Here is a 22,541-nt window from a genome sequence, read left to right as displayed (position 1 = left end):
CAACCAATAAGAAATACCTCTGGATAGCAACTGGCCCACAGTGCTGTAAAGGGTCCCTGTGTCTCGCTGTAAGGACAGCTGCGTTTGCTTTTATGTGTCTGTGTGTGTGTGTGCGCGCACACGCGTGCTTCTGTGTCGACACGACTGTTGTTTCAGCGGTGTGTGTGGGTAATGGCAGATTCTTCATTTGGTTATCTACACAAGGCACCTGGGCTCGGGAAAGAGGGCTGCAGGGCGTTTAGGTTATTTCAGCGAAGAAGAAGAAGTAGAAGAAGAAGAAGAAAAAGAGGAAAACAATGCAGCTTTTTCATCATGGTTTTGCTCCAGATGGACTCACTTTATCCACTGGTGGTTTTGGCTGCCACATCACTGAAAGCTGATCATTCTGTTTTGCTGTGTTATTGATGCATTCATTTCTTTATATTCAAGCAGTGGTGCACACGAAACCAAAGCTTTTGTTCCCCGAGTTTGGGAAAAGTAGCATTTGCTACTAATTTGTTTGGATTTTTTCTTTCTTTCTTTCTTCCTCCGTCTTTTTGTTCTATGTGTGTGTGTGTGTGTGTGTGTGTGTGTGTGTGTGTGTGTGTGTGTGTGTGTGTGTGTGTGTGTGTGTTTTTCCAACTGGTCGTCGTGACCCACAGTTCCAGTTGGTTTTCTTTCAAGACATATTACAGGGACAGCAGCTGAAAGCAGTGAATCATTTGGCAAGAGTGGACAATGCCTGGAAGGATTAGTCAATTAGCAGAACAAGAACATAAACAGCAGTGACTGGACACAATCAACAGCAACTTTACTGACGTCGAGAATCTAAATCCGCAGGCAACGTGTCATATCACAATATTACCATATGTACTTCTATTTAAATATATATACAGCTACACAAACAGGCAAAAATCCAAATCAAGTGTATTGACTTTTTTTTGTTTATGTGGGGAGTTGCAGCTCAGGATTGTAACCTGACACTAGTAGAAATATTGCACACACATCAACTAACAGAAACGGCACAGAAAAAATCAGCAAAATGCACACATTGCACACATATTGCCTAATTCCTGCCCCCCACCACCAATTAATTAAATTAATTTTTCATACAAGAAAAGCTGGTTAGGATTTAGCATTTTTAACACTTTTTGTTTTGGAGTGTTTGTGTGAAATAAGACATCTAATATACTTATGCTTGGGGGGGGATGACAGATAGGAACTTGTTACCAAAGCCCTGGGGTAAAAACTGTTTTTACATTTGGGGAATTTTCATATAGGTGTGACAGTTGCTAGTGAGTCAGAGTTGTGAGTCACTGATAACAATGACAAATGCAGCAAAGTGCATTATGCAACAAAAAATTCTTCACTGGGATAAACACCACATTCATTTAAATGGGTCATGATAGCTGAGTGGTTAGGGCGTGCACCACATGGGTGCAAATTCAGCCGAGCAGCACCGCAACTGGCTTGCCTCCTTTGCTGGGAGTCGCTCCCCTGCTCTCTGTCCCGTATTTCCTGCCTTGTCTTCTTTTGCTTGTACCCAATAAAGGATCCTACCTCCTAAAAGGAAAAAATAGGGTGTATAGATGCTTATTTAAAGAGTAATTGTAAGTTCAGTTGAGTATAAAATAAACTTCCAATCAGTCTGAGTCTTGTTTATTTTTCCTCTTGAGCTCGTGGAAGTGAAGGAGTGCTTAAGAGTGCACGTCCGTGCGCCATTGTTCTTTGTCCAGCCACAGCGGAGCATTAAGGAAGTGTTAGGAGCGTGCCAGTGTGCCCCTGTGAAAGTGTCGAGGGCCGGGTGGTGGATGAGTGTAGAGTGGCTGAACAGTGGCTGCCTTACAGGCTGTTAGCGACCCAGCTTCATTAGACGGAGGCCTGGCTGGCAGCGACCAGGAAGTTCCCATCAGCTCCGGCTCTGCCAAGCAGAGGCACAGACGACGGTGCTGGAAGGCTTCCCTTAAGAGTCCTACTTGTCGCCTCGCCTGTGCTTTTAGCTGATTCGAGAAGAAAAATGGGAAGGGATGCAGAGTTACAGGAAACGAAGAGAGAGGGAGAGAGAGAGAGAAAAAAGTTGAATGGGCAAAGTCTGCCTTTTGTTTTCCAGCTAAGTTCTTTTAAATAAGAGCAGTTGAATATAAGGGGATTAAACAGAAGAGGAAAGGAAGCTAATGTAGAGCGTCGAAATGCAGCCCCGGGCTCAACCGCACATCCTTTGAGTCCAGCATAGAGATCCTAGATTACTTCCATGTGTCAGTGCAAGGAGGAAAGAAGGGGAGAAAAGAAGAAAGGAGGACGGGGAGAGAGAAGTTGAGCAATTGAAAAGCAAGCAGACTCGGGCTGGTGGAGATCAGCGGCAGTATTGGACAGTGGAACGGATCTGTGTGACAGCCATCTCTAAAACCATTACCCCCACGGCTCCGACTCGGGGAACTCGTAACCTCCTCCTCCAGACTGACCTCACAGACTTAACTCTTTCTCATAGAACCCCTCTGTGCTGAGGAGGCAGACCTCATCGGATGCCATTCCCTAACAGTGGGCAGGCAACCTCAACAGCCAGCTGCACCGCACATTCTTTAAGACGTCAGGGGCTGTCACCGGCATACAGGCGACGAGGGATCTGTTTCCCCCTCTGAGTTTGTGGCACACTAAAGACCTTTGTAGGATTGGTTTGCATTTACTGTGCCAGGAGGTGACGGAGCCCAGCGACTAATCGCAAAAATGTGTGGGACAGGGGAGGAAGTGCGTGTTTATTAACAAATAAAATTGGTGAAAACACTGAGGTGGGAATATAAATTGCGATGTAGGGTTATACGGTTTCTCGCCTTTTTTTAAAAAACTCCAAAACAAAAATACAAATGAAAATTGTAGCATTTTTACAAGTTTCAACTTAATTAATCAAACGATAGATTTGGTTGGACAAAAGTTTTTCTGGAACTTTCAACACTAAAAAATGTGTATTATTGACAAAAAATGCTTTTACTCTGCAAGTCGAGTAACAGTTTACGTCCTCAGTTTTTTCTTGCAGAAAATGAAGGCAAGTAATCTTTTGCATGCTCCAAAAAAGAATAATAAAATAAAGTGTATCACATTTAGATGTTTCTTATGGCTGCCGACGAGCTTCTCAATTTACGTTTGACATCTTAATTGGAACCAAAAATGAGCCGTGCTTTGTAAAAGATCATATTTTTACAAGAAGAGCCTGGATGAAGCATGACCACGCCACAACCGGCTCGGAACATATCATTAATGATCATCACGGAGCTCTTTGTTCACTGTTACGAGTACACTAATGGAGTGACAGGGTAATTGAATCGAGTGGTAGGATAATAGAATGATAGAATGATAAAGTAATGGAATAGTGTGGTAGCGGCCTCCTTTTCCCAAGGGATACCCCTCGTAAGTGTGTCAGCGTGGCAGATGGGCGGTCTGTAACAACCCCCTTACCCATGTTAATTATAAAGCATCATAATCCATCTATGGCATACAGAGGCAGGACATGGAGACTATTAGGGCGAGCGTGGAAATGGCACAGTGTATAATCCTTGGGACTTTTCCTCTATTAGGCTCCCCGGGCATCATTTCTCCGGTAATCTAGTTTGAGCAGTGCCTCTCTTGCTCGTCGTCTCTTTCTGCATCTCTGCGTTTGCGTGTCCCAAATTTTCAGCTGTTAACTGGAAGTTTGATTTATCTTTGGGGGTTTTTTTTTCTCTTCCCTACTTCATTTTTTTCCCACCATGCCCACAGGCAAGACAGACAGCCCCCAAAAAGCATTTGAAATAGTGTGTGTATATGTGTGTGTGTATGCCTCCGTTAACCCATTCTGCCAAGTCTTGGCTCAGTCTTTTCTAAGCAAACTCCCAGCAGGGACCTGGTCCCCCTTGTGCTGGTGAGAGGAGTTGGAAGAAAAGGCCTGTGGGACTCCTGCTGCTCCCAGGCCCGGCCCCGGCCCCTCTTCCCGGGAAAAGCCCGGGCCTGGGATTTGGTGTGCGCCGGGGCTCTGTGTGGCAGCTGTGAGTGACGCTTCAATCGCCTCTCCCCGGGACGCCCCAGCGCAACCCTGCATTCCCTTTCACACCTCGGAAACGGGGGGGAAAAAAGACAATTACACACATATTCAGCAACCTCCCTTCCCAGTCTGTCTGCAATCCTGCATCATTGATGTACGGCCTATGAAAACACATTTGCAAAGTTTCTTGTGTTTTGCAAATAAGTCTGCCTTCTAAACAACTTGCAAATTAGCTTAGTTGTCCGGACAGCCCTTCTACAATTTCATTATGCATTTGAAGCTGCTCTTGTTTATTTAATTTTTTCCAATTTGTCGTCTCTCGTAAACACCATAGCTCTGCTATTTCCTCTGAATTTCCCTTGATATTTAGAAAACATAAGTAATGGAAAAAGATTGGAGCCTTAAAGTGGAGTTAATGCTATCATGTATGGGTTGTCAGTAAATTGAGTTTGTCTCTGGGCTATTGGAGCAGGGACTGGTGAGCCAGCGGGATTTAAGTCTCTTAATTGAATTATTTTGATTGCTGACTTGATTGATGGAGTCAAATGTGTAGCGTTTCCATGACTTTTTTTGTCTGACTAATTCTTCTTCCAACAGAGCCATACCAGACAGATACAATAGGAACCTGTAATCAATCACAACTGCAGCCCCGAGCATTTTGTCTGGAGAGAAATGTGCCTGCCATCAGGTCCGAGTTCCACAAGCCATCCAGACAACGTAAAACCAACAATGACATCAGATAGTAAAGCACTCTAAAGTCTAATCTTCCCATAATGCCATGCTAAACCCCACAGAGACCCACGGCGGGGAGAAAGGCTTTTTTTTTTTAATGCCTCAGTGCTGCTCCTCCTCCTCCCATGGCCTCTAGCTCTGTGTGCATGTGTGTGTGCATGTGTGTGTGTGTGCCCATGCATGTTGGGAAGCGAAAAAGAATTCAGGAGTGAATGGAGATGTCACTGTCAGACTCTGGCCTCCACATGAATCTGCTCCAGAATGACCATATTGGCAGCTTATCCGTATCTGTGTGTGTGCGTGTGTGTGTGTGTGTGTGTGTGAGCCCGTCGGGGGTCCGTCATTTCCCCTCCATGCCGAGTTCTTACGGCCCTGATTGGAGCCCGGCAGGACGCAGGTCTATATTTCATCCCATTCATATGAGGGAGGCCGTTTCATCTCGCACACACATGTTTCCCATTACACGTGTGTTTATTCTCCCCCATGATGTGCTCAGCCGTGGAAGTCCCTCATCATCTCTCCGATATTGGAAATCGGAGTTAGGGTCTGCTAAAGCAAACACAATATTCCAAAACCTCTCAGCTTCCCTTTATGAACTGTTCGGAGAACACGACCGTCGGCGTTGCGTCGGCTCCATTTAACGAGTTACTCTGGCGGTTTTGCCCCTCGAGGCTCCGTAGCACGAGATTTCACACTGCGATTTTAACCGGCTAATCTTAATGTGTGGCGCTCCATCCGCTGTTCTGCTGTCTCATCTTCCATTTTCCCCTTCGCCCTGAAAAGTTTGACTACTTTTAGCTATTCCTCTCATCTGTCTCAAGTCCCCAGCTGTGAAACATGACAGCCCAAACATCCATCACATCACTCCTCTCTTCTCCTCTGCTGTCTCGGAGATGAAAGCTTTTTCTCTTTCAGACAAACCTCTGCGAGTCCTTTTCTTCGCGCCGAGCTCAGGCCCTGTGTTGCTGCTTTTAGGAGCTCTGTTTGCTGCGTTTTCTGATTTATTTATACACTCCTGATTGTAGCGCCTCATGCATGTCAAGAATCTCAAAGTCTGAACCTTGCCATGTGCATTATGCGGGCTGAGTCAAATTCTTATTTGAAATATACATGAATGCATGAATATATTTATCGCCGAGAAGCCCCCGTGCATCCGGGAGAGTCTCATTTCCTGTAGTGGCCCTGCTTTGGAATGGAGTGGCGTGATCTTTGAAGGCGCCCCACATGCGGCCACCGAATAAGAGCGCCTGGTGCACCTCTCGCACAATGGACGGGGGTAGAGGGAAGGGAAATGATTTGGCTTCTCTTTTGGTGGGGCCGGAGCAGTCGCTTCAAAGCGGTGTGCCTGGCTGAGGCTTTAACCGGCCATCTCTCTGCATTAGATGTGCGTCCTGTGACGAGCCTTTGAAGGGTGGGAGCAGCTCTGGCTGGGAGATTGCGATTGCATTGCACAGGTGTTGGAGGGGGTTCGGCCTCTCAAAAAGAGACTTGCAAGTCAGTGGCTTCAATGGGATTGCGCTGCTCCACTCAGCCTTGCTTTAGTAGGCTGGAGTAAAATGTGTCGAGCCCAAGGGCCTGCAATGTGACGAGGCAACAGCTGCCGTGTCACGTTTGGATGTACACACACGCACATACAGGGGAAGGTAGTATGGATGTGCGTGCGTGCCAACTCAGGAGTCAGCTGTGGTTGGCTCGCCCAGATTAAGGTTTGAGTGTGCGTTACAGATGGCAGTAATAATGATCAGATAGCCCTTGTAATGGAGACGGCCCAGTTTGTAATGGCTTCCTAAAACAACACATGGAGCATCTTTACGAGGCCACAATCCGACCGGTTATCACAGAGCAAACTGCGCGAATGAGAACAGCGTCATGTCAAACAAGCTATTTATTAGCAGACGCATCACACACACAAGCATACATTTCATTTTAATACCGACAGCCTGCATCTTTGCCCGCGCGCTCCGCTTGTTAAAGGCGAGTGTTATCAGAGGAGACACAGACTCCCGCTGCACCAGTTAGGCCGTCCTCCCCTTTTTACATTCGCTGTTAATGAGCCTAATGATGTGTGTCTCCGCGATTGCATCAGTCAATATGCCGTTCAATACGGGTTTTAGAAAACCCACTGACAACTTAAGCATGTCCGCCTGGATAAGATCTCCCATCCAAGGCAAAGAAGAAAGAGGAACCAATTTGTCTTGGATTTGATGGGACATGTGTAGCTGTCTTTTACAATCATGAGCCCGAGATTGTAAGCGAGAGAATAGGCTTGTCACTCAAATTCTCCGATAAGAAGCTTCTTTTAAGAAATGGAAGGCAGCTGTGTATTAAAAGCACCGCGTCCTAGTTATTACAGTTCATCGTTGCTCTCTTCTACAGAGATCTGTTGTGCGCTGGAGATAGCTCTCAGTCTTTCTGTTGTGCTTCCTGTTTGATTTCAGTGCAGGTTTAGTTTCACTGTTTCAGAAGGTTTTGGGTTTTTTTACATTTTATTTCTGTTTATGTCAGGAGGTGTTTAGTATATAAGAGACCAGGGACATTTAGTTTTATGCTTTGTCGGAGAGTTGCCTCAAGGAGTTTTAACAATCTCAGCGTAGTGATTACAGATGTTTCTTTTTCTGCTCTGCTGCACTTATTTTTAGCCGGGCTTAGTTAGTGTAGCTTTCCACTCATGCACCTGAAATACATTCCCTTGTTTCTTTATATTTAGTTTACTTTGCTAATGTTGCTTTCTTCCTTCCTGCAAACACAAAAAAAGAAAAAAAAAATCCAGCGAGAGTCCTTTCTGACACTGATAAAAGCAGTTTCTTTTAGAAACCACACAGCATTTGATTGATCTGTCCCGTGGTCTTGATCCCTGGGCTTGGCTGATTAAACCTATCCATCAGCTTCTCTTATCAGTGGCCTAACAGATCGACTGCAGGACACTGAACTAAAACCCCGTGTATTGTTGTTACACAGAAAAAGTCAAAGGCTAAGAACAGGGAGGGAAGGGCTTTGCCTGAACCCCCCTCCCTCCCTTCTTCTTTTTCAAGGCACTGAGAACAAAGCATAAAAAAATTCCCCACTATGTTATTTTAAAGAACATGTATCCTGTAAAAAGCGGGTTTTAAGATGTAGGCATTCGTCATGCTATTGTCATTAGCATGCTGCCCATATTGAATTAACCTCTAAACGAGGCCTGAACAGTAGCGTCGCTGATTGTGATGAGTGTTTTCCTCCTGGAGGGAAAATCATAAAGTAATGCTTCCTGTCCGCAGTGTCAGCTTCCCACTAGAGATGTGACCCTGCACCCGGTCACAATTCACACAGACATCAGCCAGATAATGACATCGCTTTCACTGACAGGCTGTCGCTCACATGCCCCTGCAAGAATCCTCACAAACCAACACACACTTAAATGAACCTATGCAGGCATGCACTTGTGCATGCTTGGAAAAAACAAACAAACATAAAAAACAAAAACGAGGTCATACGAGCATGGTCCCGGTTATGAATCATCGGAATGATTTGCAAGTCTAATAACCAGTTTCATAAGACCTGCCTGTTATTTTCTGAAATAAATTTCAGTTTCTCATCTTCCGCCTGCGTGTTAAAGCAAATACATCAAGGCTACTAAAACGCTGGATGATTGCATGTCACTTTGCTTTCATTTATCTGCAAAGCATCTATTACCGTCATGTTGTCAAGTCGGTGCAAACGGCACGGGGGAGAAAAGCCAACAGATGGGCTTTTTAGAATTCACAGATGTAGGATTTTTGGGACAGTTTGTTGAGGATAAACCCCTCGTTCCCCCCTCGCTCTTATCTTATCGTAAACGTCCTAAATTACGTTAACTTCTTAACACCAGGAAACACAGTATTTCACCGTGTCAACATATAGGCTCAGGTTTCACTCGATAATGATCGCATCGGAGCTCGCATGCTGCTTTTTCTGCACTCTGCAGAGCATTTGAAAAACAGATAGTGCTGTCAAAGTTAACAACTCGCTGCCTTATCCAGAAACAATCAGCCTAAGTTTACATAGTCGGAATTTCGCGTTGAAAGAAGATAGTTTATTTAGCAAACCTGTTGCGGCATGCACTTGCGGAAACAGGTGTAGACCTGCTAGCTTGTCCGCTTGCTGCTCCTCATTTTTTTAAAGAGGAGGTGGGTGTGAGCACGTTTCCTTGCGTGGCACATTCATTAACCCGGTATCTGGCTAATCTCTTTGCTAATTCGTTTGGTTCTCCAAGTGCTCCTGTGTATTAATATCCTCTCTGTGCTGCCGCTCATGGGATGTAGTAGGAGCGTAGCCATGGCGATGATTGTGTCATTATTTTGCAGTCAGATGAGTGATATCTCAGAGGGCTCTAGCCGAGTTGTCCTGGCCAGTTGAGAGGAGCTGATTAGAATTGCAAATGGCCGCCAAGTGTTGTGTTTATTGTGTGTCTCAATATTGGAGACAATCAGGCGAATCAAAGCCCTCAGCTGGAGAGATGGGACTGAGGCACGGTGGGCCTCTCTGGTTGGCACCACGTCCTCAGATTTGCTCCCTCCTCCCCGCCTCCCCTCTTTTTTTTTTTTCCCCCCTTCTCTCTGGTGCCCTCTCTCTCGGTTGACTCTGTCGTGTCTGTGTGTGTGTATATGTCCTGAAGTACATGGTCACAGCTGGAGAAAGGGAAGGAGAACGACACTAAATCCAGCACACTCAATCATCTGTAGTGTGGCGGTCCCTCTCACGCAGCTGAGAAATATTAAACACGCTCTATGATAATGAAAGCGCCCGCGACAGGCATAAATATCAGAGGCAAAGTGCGGAAGGATTAAAACGTCGTGTACGTTTGCTCATAATGCAAATTTGTCATTGATTTCATGGCTTCCTGAATCGTCAGAAACAGAATTATCAGCTATTCATCAGTGGGAATTCTCTCTCTCTTATTATTATTATTTTTTCTTTTTCCGATGCCTGCCTCTGATGAGGAATGGCTGCACATATTAAGGGGTCGGGTAGAATACTCAAATACCTGCATGCAGTACTCTTGTCAAGCCCTGCAAATGGAGCCTGTTGGCAGAGCGCCCTAGTTACGGCTGGGTGACAGAGTGCGGTCCAAAGTGCCCTAAACACACATTTTCTCCGCAAATCACTTGTGAATTGTTCTTCCTCAACGATAGGCCATTACCCCGATATTGACTCACTGTTTGTACAAGATTCGGAGAAATCCATCTGAAAGCCATCCAGTGCTGTTGGGTGAGACGGGAAGCGGTGGTTTTTAGCTCTCTGTGTAATTCACTCTGTCAGCTGCATACAGAGAGGCCTATCTTCTCTTGTTTCGCTACTGTTGGCTTTTAAAGAATGTGTAAGTATATATGCACATGTGAGAATGTGTGTGTTCACAACCCTGTTCAAACAACCGGATGATTCCTCGGGTCATACGTGCTTCTCATATAACGCCAGTCGCAACAGGCATGTGCAAAGCCCAGGTACGGGCATGCACAGTGAGCAGGTATTGCTATGGGGAAATGACTGTTAAATTTAAGTTTTATTGCACCACACACATACTTTTTTAGTGATCGCTGCTGGAGGCAAAATGGAAAACAAGGTTTTCAGGAATGTGTCCACACTCTAAGATAAACCCCGAGACGTTCACTGGGAGACTTTTATCGTGACTCGCGAACAAAGAGCGAAGACCGGCAGCCTTCATAAGACTCGCATGTCCAATTTGATATGATCAAGAGTCACCGGCCTTGAAAGGCAACAGCCAGTGCCTGTGAGAGGCAGCAGCTCATGGCCTGTTTAGACAGAGATGTGTGTCATTGAGCTTGACACGCGGTTGATGAGAGATCCTTAGAATTGTGTGTGCGTGTTTGTGGAAGGAGAAAAGAGAGACCGGGTGAGTGTGTGTCAGATCGCCGACGTGGTTGTTTGTGAGTGTGTGAAACTAAGGAGGGAGTTCATGAGGTGACATCTCGTCAGCTGTTTGACTTTCCCAGTTTCCCAGGGAAGCAGTTTCAAGAACAATGCAGAAGAAAAACCACCAACCACCGACAATTGAAATGCCACAAAGAAAAAGAAGAAGAAGAAGAAAAAAAACCCCGGTGCTGTTTGTTGGTGACTGAATTATTGCCGTTCTTCGAGATTGGAGACGGAGGGGGAAATGTGTGAGTGACTGCACAGTGCTTGTAGCAGACACATATCACCTACCGGACTCCTCTACCCATCCATCTCCCAGCACTCCTCACAATAGCAGGAATACATTAAAAAAAGAGTAAGTCAGGATGGAAGGGGACACAAGATAAATATTGTGTTAGTATTTTTCCTCCCTCTCCCGTGCAATTGTCTTTCACACTGACAGATGAACAATGGAAGTATTTTGAACTTTGCTGCGTGCTATCTTTTACTTCTGGGTTCAGAGCTGCGCTGTCAAAGCCAGACGTGTTCTGGCAGAGATTGATTGATTCGCTTTCTGTGCACCATGTCTTCCCTTTGTTCTTCCAGGAAGGCTTTGGTGTCTTTCCAGTATTCCAGATTTTCTGTAGCTGTGTCATATTAACACCTGTTAACAACATACAGGCTTATAAAATATAGATGTAGCTCCCCTTTGATCGTAAAGAGCTGCTGTAAAGTTCAACCTGCATGCGGTTCATTTCTGTATTCTATAGAGGCAAACTCAAATCTTTCTATAAGACCCCAACTCTGGAAGTCTTAATATGTTATTACATTAGGGCAGATTAATTTAAGAACTATTTGACCTTTTGGAATATATAATTATTTTTTACATTAATTAAGCAAGCATCAAAGTGAACATCAGGCTTGTTTCCCATATGGGAAAGAAATAGGAAAAAGTTATAAAAGACTTGCATCAGATTTGGCTTGCTTCATATAGTGAATCATATAAGGCCACTTTCTCATTACTTTTGTATACTATTTTAGGAAGTATCCAAAACATACAAGTTTCATTTATATAATTTTTCTAAGGATCTTATATCTGTTCTCACTCTTTTATGCTTTTCATACAAGTTTCACACAAGACAGATACAAACTTTATAAGATTTATATATATCTTTTCCATATGGGTTAAGTTAGCATAAGACTGGAAATTGAGAAAAATGGTTTGTCCGGCTTTGTCCTATGTGAAAAAATTAATTAAAATATACCTGTAATTCTTACAAATGATCAGGTCTCATTTTTATATAGAACACTAAATACAGTTTTAAAATGATATCATGTCTTTTCACATTCACAACTTGATGCTATGTTAAGCTAACCTTTTGGGAAGCAAATAAACAAAATTTTGTCAAGTAATCCTTCAGAAGAAAGAGCACAAGTCTTAATATATTATCACATTATGGCAGATTCATTTAGGAACTGTTTGACCTTTTGGAATATATAATCACCTGCTCTTTCTTGCTAAGAATTATGATAAAGACTATGCTATTTATGAAGCTAGCAAGCAAGCATAAGCAAATTATCACAATATATCTCATTTTATATGACACAAACTGAAGTGAAAATGTCATGTTATTTTTTGGTATTCAAAAGCTTTATGCTAGGTTGAGCTAACCATTTTTAGAAGCAAGCGTTAAAGTGTTTAAAGAAAAAGAATAGAAATCAAGAGAATTAGCTATTCTGCCCTATGTCACAAATTAACTTAAATGGACCTTTAGGTCTTAAAAACTATCATATTCCATTTTTATATGACACAAACTGGAGAGTAAAACCAAAATGTTTTCTTATTGTACTAATAACTTTATGCTAGGTTAAGCTAGCCTTTTGGAAAACAAGCAAGTATCAATGTAGCTTACTTTAAACAGAGAAATTACTTACTTTTGTCACATAGGACAGAGCAGGGTAACCTAAATGCACCTTAAGGTCTTAGAAATGATCATATCTCATGTTTATAAACTGAAGTATTAAAGTGACATGTTCTCTTATGACGTTTAGAACTTTATGCTAGGTTAAGCTAGCCTTTTGGGAAGCAAATAAACAAAATTCTCAAAATGTCAAGCTATCCCTCAGAGGAAAAACCACATTAGTAATGGGTGTCCAGTGTGTTTTGGTGATTTGATTTGATTCCCAGATGTGTGGGTGCCAGAATATTTCTAAACCGGGCAGCTGCACTTCATCACGGTGTTTCTAAGAGCCACTTTTATTAGAAGCACAAGTTTGGAAAATTAGCAACAAACCATATCCAGACCCTCATCCTCAATAAGCTTTTTTACTTGCTTCATTATTCAGTCTAAAACTGAGATCCCTCAAGTAATTTTAACCATGCTGAGATAGGAGGGCAATTGTTAGCAATTGAATTTAACCATGACTGGCTGTATCTGAGCTGAACAGAAATTAAATAACTTTTTAACGTTTTAGTGTGTGTGTGTGTGTGTGTGTGTGTGTGTGTGTGTGTGCGTGTGTGTGTTGGATGTGTTTATTAGTGCATGTGACTGAGCAGCAATTTTTTTTTTAATGAAAATGTTTTCTAAGGGCTTATTGATGGGGTTAGAGATACCAAGCACAAAAAGGCCTCTGGTAGCATGCTTGCAAGCTGTGTGGGTTTGATAATGGTTATGTTTTTTTTTCTTTCCCCTGGTTTCTTCCTGTGCTCCCTTAAGTGGGAGTGAAACCCAGTCGTGGTGAGGGTGAGGGATGCTATTGTTCGTCTGGGAGGTTCTCCTGATTTCTCCCCCTTTTCGGTCTGCTCGGCACTGATTGTAGCCTCGCATCCCGGTCCAGCTCTCGACTCTCTGCCCTGCGGCAGCTCGTCCTCGGGGATCCTTCTCTCTGTGATCGTCCAGCAGCCCACACCTCATTTACACGCACATTCATCGCAAACTTTGGCTCAATCGGGGCGTCTGGCACACAGGCCTGCTCATCGTCACCCACTCAGGCCTGCACGGACACATGTATAATCTGCACACAGCCACACAAGCACATATACAGTGAGTTTGGGCCAGGCGGGTTTGGCTGTGACTGTAGACTGGGCCTGTGGAGAGATCTTTACGGAGCATGCAGAGCCCATCTGTGGCTGCTCCTCAGTGATGGGAGGCAGCTGGCTGTGTGTGTGTGTGTGTGTGTGTGTGTGTGTGTGTGTGTGTGTGTGTGTGTGTGTGTGTGTCTGTGTGTGTTGTGTTGTGTTGTGGCCAGGAAAGGGGCTAGGGGAGAGGAAAGAGCCTTGTGTGTGTTTGGGTCACAGAGCAACCTCAGAATGAGGGCTAAACTCAGGCTGAAACTGACCCAATGTCTCTCAAGCCGAGCCAAATCTCTTCTCTTCTCTTCTCTTCTCTTCTCTTCTCTTCTCTTCTCTTCTCTTCTCTTCTCTTCTCTTCTCTTCTCTTCAGCCCTCCAGCTGGAAGAGCTCAATCCCCGAGCTGAAGAATGAATAAGTGGAGGCCCAGAGAGCAACAGTCTGGGCCTTCTCTTGCTGTCAGCGATACCGTGGATGCCGTTCAATCACGCCGCATACACCCATGCTCGCTTAACTCCCCTGCTCTTAGGGAGGGATGGGCTCAGCTCCGACAGAAACCACAGAGGCCATAAGAAGAAACAGATTATGCTCTTTCTCCTCCCTAATGACTTCTGACACTCCTCTCGCTCAACAGTGCTCTTCAGCTTGTTCGTCTGGAAACAACGTCCACTTCTGTCCTACTTGTGGCAAGGCCATCTGGGCATCATCTTGTTAGCTCATTACAGCCGCTGATGGTGTTATGCTAGCCCTTCATGTGACAGTGATAGAGGGCAAGCATACGGGGCTCGTTTTTGAACACGAGGGGTGTGTGCGCTTGCGTTGGAGCTCATCCGTTTGCCACTGTTATGAGCCACGCTGGATGGGATCTGATCTGCTCTGCATGCCAGCCTGTTGACTGAGCTAACTAAAGCTAGTGTCGTGTTTGTGTGTTTCTGTGAGAAAGAGAGAGAAAAAGGAAGCCTGTGTTCACACATACAAAAGCAGTTCTCTGCAGGGTGGAATTCAGGATATTCTGTCTGTCTTTTTTTTTTGCCTCTGACATCGTCATTTATGTCCCTCTAATGGGGACAGCCCGGAGGGAAAATACCAAGCTTTCTACTTTTCAGCAAGTCACTGTTGCCAAGTCTGGCCTACAGTGCAGCTTGGACCGGAGTTTATAGTTTATCCAATATCGCTACCCTCTGGCTAGTTTGTTGTTCTTTTTCTATAATAAGGGTCAAATCCTTCCTGCTTTACTAAACAGTTCTGGGGCCAGATGGACCTTGTTTTTCTTAATTTCAGGATGCTTGTGTTTGCTCATGTGTCTTTATGTGTGTGTGTGGGGCCTGGGTGAGCATTGGAGGCGACTTGTTTACTGTGCTTGACATGTGAGGAAATCTGTGTGTGTACACTGCGGGGCGTGTGTTTATGCGCGTGTGTTTATAGTCAGGCCTCCCTAAGAACATCTGCCCCCGCGACAGCCTGACAGAAGCCAGCTATGTATACAACCGATCGGGGTCGGGCTGCGGGCTACAAGCGCAACCCTGCGACCAGCTCACCTTCTCGAAGCTTCGGAACGGTTTGGGGTCTGGTTCTGTCGTCGTTCACGTGAATTAGTGGCAAAACTCTCTTTGGCCTGAAACGACCATGCGGCGTGCCGCCACATTAAGAGCGAAGCCATTTCAGAACCTGCTATTTGAATGTTTTCATTGCGAGGCCGAGCAAGCAGTTGGCTGCACCTAGAGGGAAATGAAAGGCCAAAGCAGTCCCTGGTAGCAGGCAATTATTTAATATTGATTGACTTGAATGAGAACAGGACGCATTTGTACCCTGTGATTACACAAAACATAGACTGCCTCGAGTGAATGAATCTGTTGTAAATCCCTGCCGCCGCACACTATCTTACACAAGCGCTCAACCACAATGCTCTTTGCATAACACGGCTTTGTGTTCTTTGCAGACTTAAGCATAACTGTGTCACACGGGTGCTTTACTGCAGGGAGACTCTAGTATGTTTGAGCGGCAAACTTATGGAGTATTGATTGAAATGTTAGGAAATGTCTCACGCCGTATGGAAAGTGTAATCTCTAATAATAGGTGGGGGGTGGGGGCAGCCATGCTGATTGTGTGGATAATGCAGAGAGAGAAGAAGTAATTGGTGAGGGAACAGATCTCCTGGTGTGATAATTACCACGCTGATATCAGGGGGAATTGAATACCTGTTGTCGTTTGTGGAGAGCGTGCATATGTTTGTTATTTTACATGATTTTATGTATTGTAAAGGCTGAAGAGAACGAGAGAGTAATTATGCGCCCAGCTGCAAAATCGAGACATTAAGAGAAGAGCCGGTGCCTGCATCTGGGGCCTGGCACGGAGGAATTAACTGTGTATACGTCGCAGAAATGTAATTGATTTTAATTGATATGTATGGCATGTTCGAGCTGCTGCTCAGGAGGAACAAATCAATTTGACACCATTCTGTTGATATGAGCCGTCTCTGCCCATTTCTCTCTCAGTTCCTGTGCCTCGGGTCCATTCATTCAGCGGCCAAGGCTGCCTGCCAGCGCAACGCTCGGGGCAGAGGCTCGGGCTGACTGGACGGGGGTGGAGAACATGGCGGTGGTGGGGGGAGATTGAGGCTCTGTAAGGGGTTTTGAGTGGGCCTTAGTGTAGGCGGTGTTTTATATGAAAGTCGGTGAGGGCAGGGTGCTTGAATAGGGGTGGCTGGGAAGGCCTAGGATGCACCCCACAGTGCTTTTGTGTGCTCTCACATCCGTGTGTGTGTGTGTGTGTGTGCGCATATGGGAAGGTGGGTGGGGGGTGTAGCATATTTGAGATCATGTGCTCATATTCACCAGTGGAATGTAAAAAGAAAAGGGTGGGAGGGTGGGGGGTTCTCCTCTCTTTTTGCTTCGTTGTTTTCTGTTCCCTCTCCACCACAGCGTAGGTATGTTTGCATAAGCTCTTTACAGGATTCAGCATGCTGTGGAGCCATCCAGATGAAACAAAACCAACCTCATTTGGTTGTTTTGAAAATGATTCTCTTTATTTTGCTTGGTTCAGGCAGATCCACCTCGTTTGACATGAGGGGAATAAAGGCTCTCTCACGTTCAGGGTCATTTCCCAGAAACATTATTTGTATCTGCACAGCTCTTCCTCTGTGCGCTCAACCTTCTTTCATCAACAGGTCTTAAAAAGTCTCCAGACAACATGAATGAAAGATGCAATTCACCCCCACCCCACCGCCAACCCCCTTTTTTCCCTTTTCGACCTCCTCAAAAGTACAATAATCTTCAGTCACTCGTCTCCTCCTCTTCATTGCGTGGCTGTGTGTAGCACCGGAGTGGTGCTGATTAAGCCAACAGAGAGACAAACAGGAGACAAAGTCCCAGCCCACCAGTTTAGTTTCACATCCTGGACTGGAGCTGGGCCGCAGCTTGCCAAGTGGAGGGCTTTTAAACTGGGCTAAACACTAATTGCTGCCCTATTTCTTTTATGTTGCTTCTTTCCCATCTGCGATGGCGCTTCCAGACCTCCACAGCAGCCAGAGCCTCATTATAGCAGACAGTTAACAAAGGCTGGGAAACAGAAGCGGAGAATTCACTTAGGATAGCTATCTAACTGCCAACTAGGAGGCCTGCTCGGAAAATTGAATCAATGACAGGGGCCGGCTCGCGATGAAATCCTTCAGGGATATTAAGATATTAAGATTTTTTGGAAATCTTAATTATTCATCTAAATGGTTGCGGCTCGCTTTGATAACGGAATAAATGGCCTGTAAAAGCGAGGAGTCCAGTGTGAGGCTACTCGTTTTAGTTGCTAGCCAGACTTTTAAATGTTTGAATCAGAACATTTGATCAAAAAAAACCCCAAAAATTGCCAACAATTTACCTACAAAGAAAACAGAAACTGCAAGCTACTTGTTGAGTGAAACAAACAGCAGTGTAATCATGATGTTTGCCTCCTCTTTCTCCTTTCCCCCCCTGCTCTGTGGTTTCATGCTTGTTTTTCTGTAGGTGTGTGTGTGTGTGTGTGTGTGTGTGTGTGTGTGTGTGTGTGTGTGTGTGTGTGTGTGTGTGTGTAGAGAGAGAAGCGAGGGGGAGGATGGAGAAAGGGGTGGTGGTGGTGATGAGGGAAAATCGGAATGAGGGAAATGTTGAGGAGGTGAATGAGAGGGAAGGATAAAGCAATGGGGAATGAGATTGTGGAGTAGAAATAGAGGGGGCTGGGGGGGTAGATGGAGGAATAGCAAGAAGGTGGGGAGGGGTGGTCAGTAACAAAGCCTAATGTTGCCATGGAAACTTGTTTATGCCTCACTGATGCATCTTGTAGATCCAATTAGAGACTGATTGTGTCTGTGTCTTCATAGACGTACGCACGTGTAACTGGGCACAGCGCACACACACACGCACATGCATGAAAACATATGGATGCACGCATACACACAAGTGCACGAGCACACAAGCGCATGCAAATTGTTGCTGCTGAAAATGGGCAGATTGTCGGGAGACGTAGGACAAAAGGATACCCCGAGTTCCCTCTCTCTTATCGGCCCTTGAATTTGCACAACCCCTCCCCTCAACCTCCACCCCAATGAGCCTCAGACAATGGCGGCCAAATAACGTCTCACCCGCTTCCAAGCGTTGTATAAGACACCCCCCCCCCCCCCCCCACATACCCACCATCCCACACATGCTTTCATGACATCATATTCAGCCGGGCTGACAGAGAGGATTTCGACCACTTTGCATGTCTCTTATCTTATATCTCATATCTCTTTTGTGAATGAACTCATATGTTTGGTAATGACCCTGTCTGAGATGAATGGCCATGAATGTTAATCCAATCATGTTAATTTTCATGGGGGGGGGGGGGTTCTTCTGAAGATTGAAGACTTTTTAAAAGATCATTTCTTACAATGGGTGGGTGTTCGCGCACTTACACTATCAGGCATCAGTTCTCTACTTTCATCCGGGGCTGTCTGAGGAGTCAGTTATTTACTGGTGAAATGATGTGTGTGACGATGAAATGAGGGGCTGTAGATAAGGTGAGATTACACTGTGAAGGGTAAAAAAAAAAGAGGGAAGAGACTGTGAGAGAGAGGGGGGGACAGAGAGGGGCCCAACCCCTGATGTCTTGTTAAAACACAAGGGATCAGAAAAAACAACAAATGCATCGCGCGTTGCTAAATCCTGCTTAAATCCGCTGGCATGGGCAGATCTAGCAGATAGCCCTGCTGCTGTGCTCGCTGTCTGTGCCCATGACACACGCACGCACACACACAGACACGTACACGTACATAAACACACCCGTGGTCAGTCCGGCTGTCTGGGTTAATGCTTGGCTAACTGGGACAGCAGAGTTGAACCATGTTGACATTTTAAGCCTCAAACAAGTCCAGAACAATGATTCAGCCCGTCCAGCCCCCACCCCACATCAGACTGCAACCTCAGCCCATTTTTCTGACCGCACATACACACACACATAGGCAGGCGTGCATAAACATACACACCACTGCCCAAACATACTGCTTAGTACTTGGCGTGTCCCCTCCGCCTCCTCTCTTCACATACACTTACAGACAAACACACACTGGGTCTCCTCCTGTTCCCCACCTTTAGTGAATAAAGGAGAACAAGAGCTGATCTGATTGAGTTGGCAGCAGAGAGCGAGGTGGAGAGGTACAGTAAGGCCAGATGGATTATCTTAATCCTTCAGTAGATGATCACGGCAGAGGGGAAGATGAACCGGGAAGCTGTAAGCTCCCAGCAGACCCCTGGTACAATGTTTTCCTCCAGAGATGCAGGCTACTGAAGTAGATGCCATGTGAATACCTCGCCGACAGGCTGGTATTATCCAAAACTCAAAAAATCTGAAATCATGAAGAAGCTTTTTTTCAAAAATGTGATGTAATCCGACCCGCACGGCCATTTCTGTGGCGGCCATTTTGTGTCAGGCCATCTTGTTTCCCTTCTCGCAAACTTTTGGTATGCTTTGATTCATATCCAAGTATGAGAAGGAACTTAAGGGGATTTGTGTAAAACACACTAATGCTGAACAATGTCAAGCTGCTACATGTAGTGTTTTTGCGGGGCTAAATTAACTGCACTCTGCCTAAAAGGCCATGCCAGACAAATCTAAACCCATAACTCCGACAGCTCAAAGTATTAAGGCTGTATAAACTGTTGCTGAATTATGCGGCTGCTTTTCCAGACTTAGTTTTTTATGTGTTTGTAACAATTTCTTTTCTTTTTCTCCCCCCCTCCCCACTCTCAGGTTTGTGGCTGGAAAAGGCCTGGTGATTTACCCCGACATCGGGGACAAGCTGGATATCATCTGTCCCAAAGCGGACCAAGGGACAGACTACGAATACTACAAGTTGTATCTGGTGAAGAGGGAGCAGGCGGAGAGCTGCAGTACAGTCCTCGATCCTAACGTCCTGGTCAACTGTAACAAACCCGAGAAGGACATCAAGTTCACCATCAAATTCCAGGAGTTCAGCCCCAACTACATGGGCTTGGAGTTCAAGAGGAACGTCAACTACTACATCACCTGTAAGTTTGTCGTGAAAGATGATTTATTGTTGATATTTAGCTTTTTAACCTTCATTTAACCGCAGAGGCCCGACTGAACGATCTGAGTAATAATCTCTGCTTCACACTCAGTTACACACAGTCACACCTGGGAGTTTCCTAGGAAAACTGCATTTTAATGGCCGCTGCAGCAGCACCACAGCAGCAGCTAGAGAGCAGAGCGGTATTAGGTGTTTAGGATGGAAATGTTCCATATCATTACGGGACCTTAAAGTGGCAACCTTGACTGACTGCTGAATGTTGGGTTTTTTATTTTTTACATTTTTGTGGTGGGAAAAATAGAATTTTCTGCAGTCGTCTAAAGTCACCGAGTAGATTTACTGCTGCTATTTAGTTCTGCGCTCGGGCACTGTTTCAATATTTCACTTAAAGTTTTCAGCCTGATTCTACTTTATTCTTTCAAACTGCTGTTTTACAGAGAACAACACAGCTATATTGCAGTTCCCACTAGATGCAGCGTTTTAGGTTTAAATATTGCTTTTTTGCTAAAACGTCAGTAATAAAATAAACACTTGTCTGTTTCTGTTTTACTGACCGCCAGCTGTCTTAAAAAAGCACAAGAAGCTGTTGACTTATTTATTCTAGCTTTTCCTCGAGCTCATACAGAAGAAAAGGCTTCAAATCTTTTGGAAATCTTTTTAAGCCTGAACATTACTGCCCTTGTTTGGTCTGAGATGACTGTGACAGTGACTTAATACACTGTTTTTAGTTTGTTTAGCTTTGAAGTTTATTATGTTGGACCTCAGTCTTTTATAACATGTATGTGTGTATATGTACTTTACATACGTGCATTTGTGTGCATATTATTATATTTAACCGCTGCTGATTGAAGTTAAATAAAGGTTAATTTAACACAACACAAACAATTAGAATGCAATTATATTATAATAATATGAGGTAATATTTCATTCCATTTCCTAAAAAATAAAAATAAAAAAGTACTATTTTTTCTTTTTTTTTCTACGTGATGGAAATGCAAAAATACAGTGCATTTGTTGCACTCTTATTTTATCGCTTCCACTAACTCGAGCGTACCTTTTCATCACCAGAGCGAAACGTTTCAGACAGATGGGCGTGCGATAATGCCAAATTTGTCACAGAGAGGCAGCTGAACATATATGGAGACTTCAGTTTGCAAAGATAAATAAATAGTGAACAGTTTGGGCTTAAATGTAGCTTTTCTTTTACGGAAATGTGTATTTTTTCTGTAATTAGTGCCAAAAGTAAAGTAAAACTGTAAAGCTATTTTTGGGAAATATTCTGGAAAATTATTAAGAAATTACAAACTTGTAGAATTAAAGTTTTTTGCCCTTCCATCTAATGTGTACTTTTACCATATTTTGTTTAGTAATAATGCTTGTGTAGTGTTAAATTTACTTACTAAAAAATTAAAGATTGTAGATTGTGCAAACTTTCCCCTACACATATTTTTTAGACACTGTCAAAATAAATTATTACTGCTTCCTTATTATAGGTGACTATTTTTGCAGTCACGCTGGAACAATAGCAGAGTCTTGCTCTCTGGTTGGCTTTAGGACAGATCTTTTAATTTGTAACCTCACTTGTCTGTCTATGAGTAAAGGACTTTTAGTAGAGGGTGTCAAAGGAACTGGGTCTGTCACTGTACTGGGTGGCGGTTGCTGCCTTTCACACAGATTCCTGCTCGTGTAATTTGATGCCGTAGTAATTACCTCAGAGTTAGCAATGGGTGTAAGAGCTGGAAGGAGTTCTCGTGGTTGGACTGCTCCTTTACGTACTATATTTTCCTTTAAGGATTGAGGCTCAGCAGGGGGAAAAAACTGATGGGACCGCATCTACCTCTAAACTTGGCTGTGTAAATCTGCTTCACCCAAGTGTCTGGTTGAGTAATTTAGCACTGAAGTAATGACCAGTGGTTTAACAGGTGGGGTCAGAGGAGCCAGAAAATCCAGAATCACAGCAGTGTCTGGTTCTTTGGTGGGTTTGAGGTCTTTCTCCTGGAGAATGTAGAAAACCTCAATCCTGTTACTCCGAACCCTGGAAAAAGGTTGACAGGGGGTGATTTAGAAACAAGTCAGACTTTTGGGATCTTGGGCTGAAACGTGCAATTTCAAAATGAACAGGACCATTTTAAACCTGATGGAATAGGAGAAGTTGTCCTGATAATCCTGGAAGATACCAATACCGGTCGGCCGCCTCCTCCTGCTTCTCTCTAAATACATCGAATGCCATGTTTTGGGATTTTAGAATCATTAGAATTGAAGCTGTTAGTAGTTGTGCATCAAATATAGCTTGCTAAAAATTCAGAGAATGGACTGTGGAGCATCTG

General features: G+C 44.4%; 1 protein-coding gene across 1 annotated transcript in view; it reads left to right on the top strand.

The window, feature by feature from the left end:
- Positions 1–22,541, top strand: part of efnb1 (ephrin-B1) — a 56,984-nt gene that overhangs the window by 4,600 nt on the left and 29,843 nt on the right. Inside the window, exon 2 of the mRNA XM_085474468.1 lies at positions 19,917–20,194. Within this exon, the coding sequence (XP_085330594.1) occupies positions 19,917–20,194 (278 nt within the window). The remainder of the gene's footprint in view (positions 1–19,916; positions 20,195–22,541) is intronic.

Source organism: Copadichromis virginalis, linkage group LG2 (genome assembly GCF_057382275.1).
Source record: "Copadichromis virginalis isolate Kocher_CV1m ecotype Utaka linkage group LG2, C_Virginalis_male_GT1.1, whole genome shotgun sequence".
Lineage (NCBI taxonomy): Eukaryota > Metazoa > Chordata > Actinopteri > Cichliformes > Cichlidae > Copadichromis > Copadichromis virginalis.
This window is presented reverse-complemented; position numbering and strand designations above follow the sequence as displayed.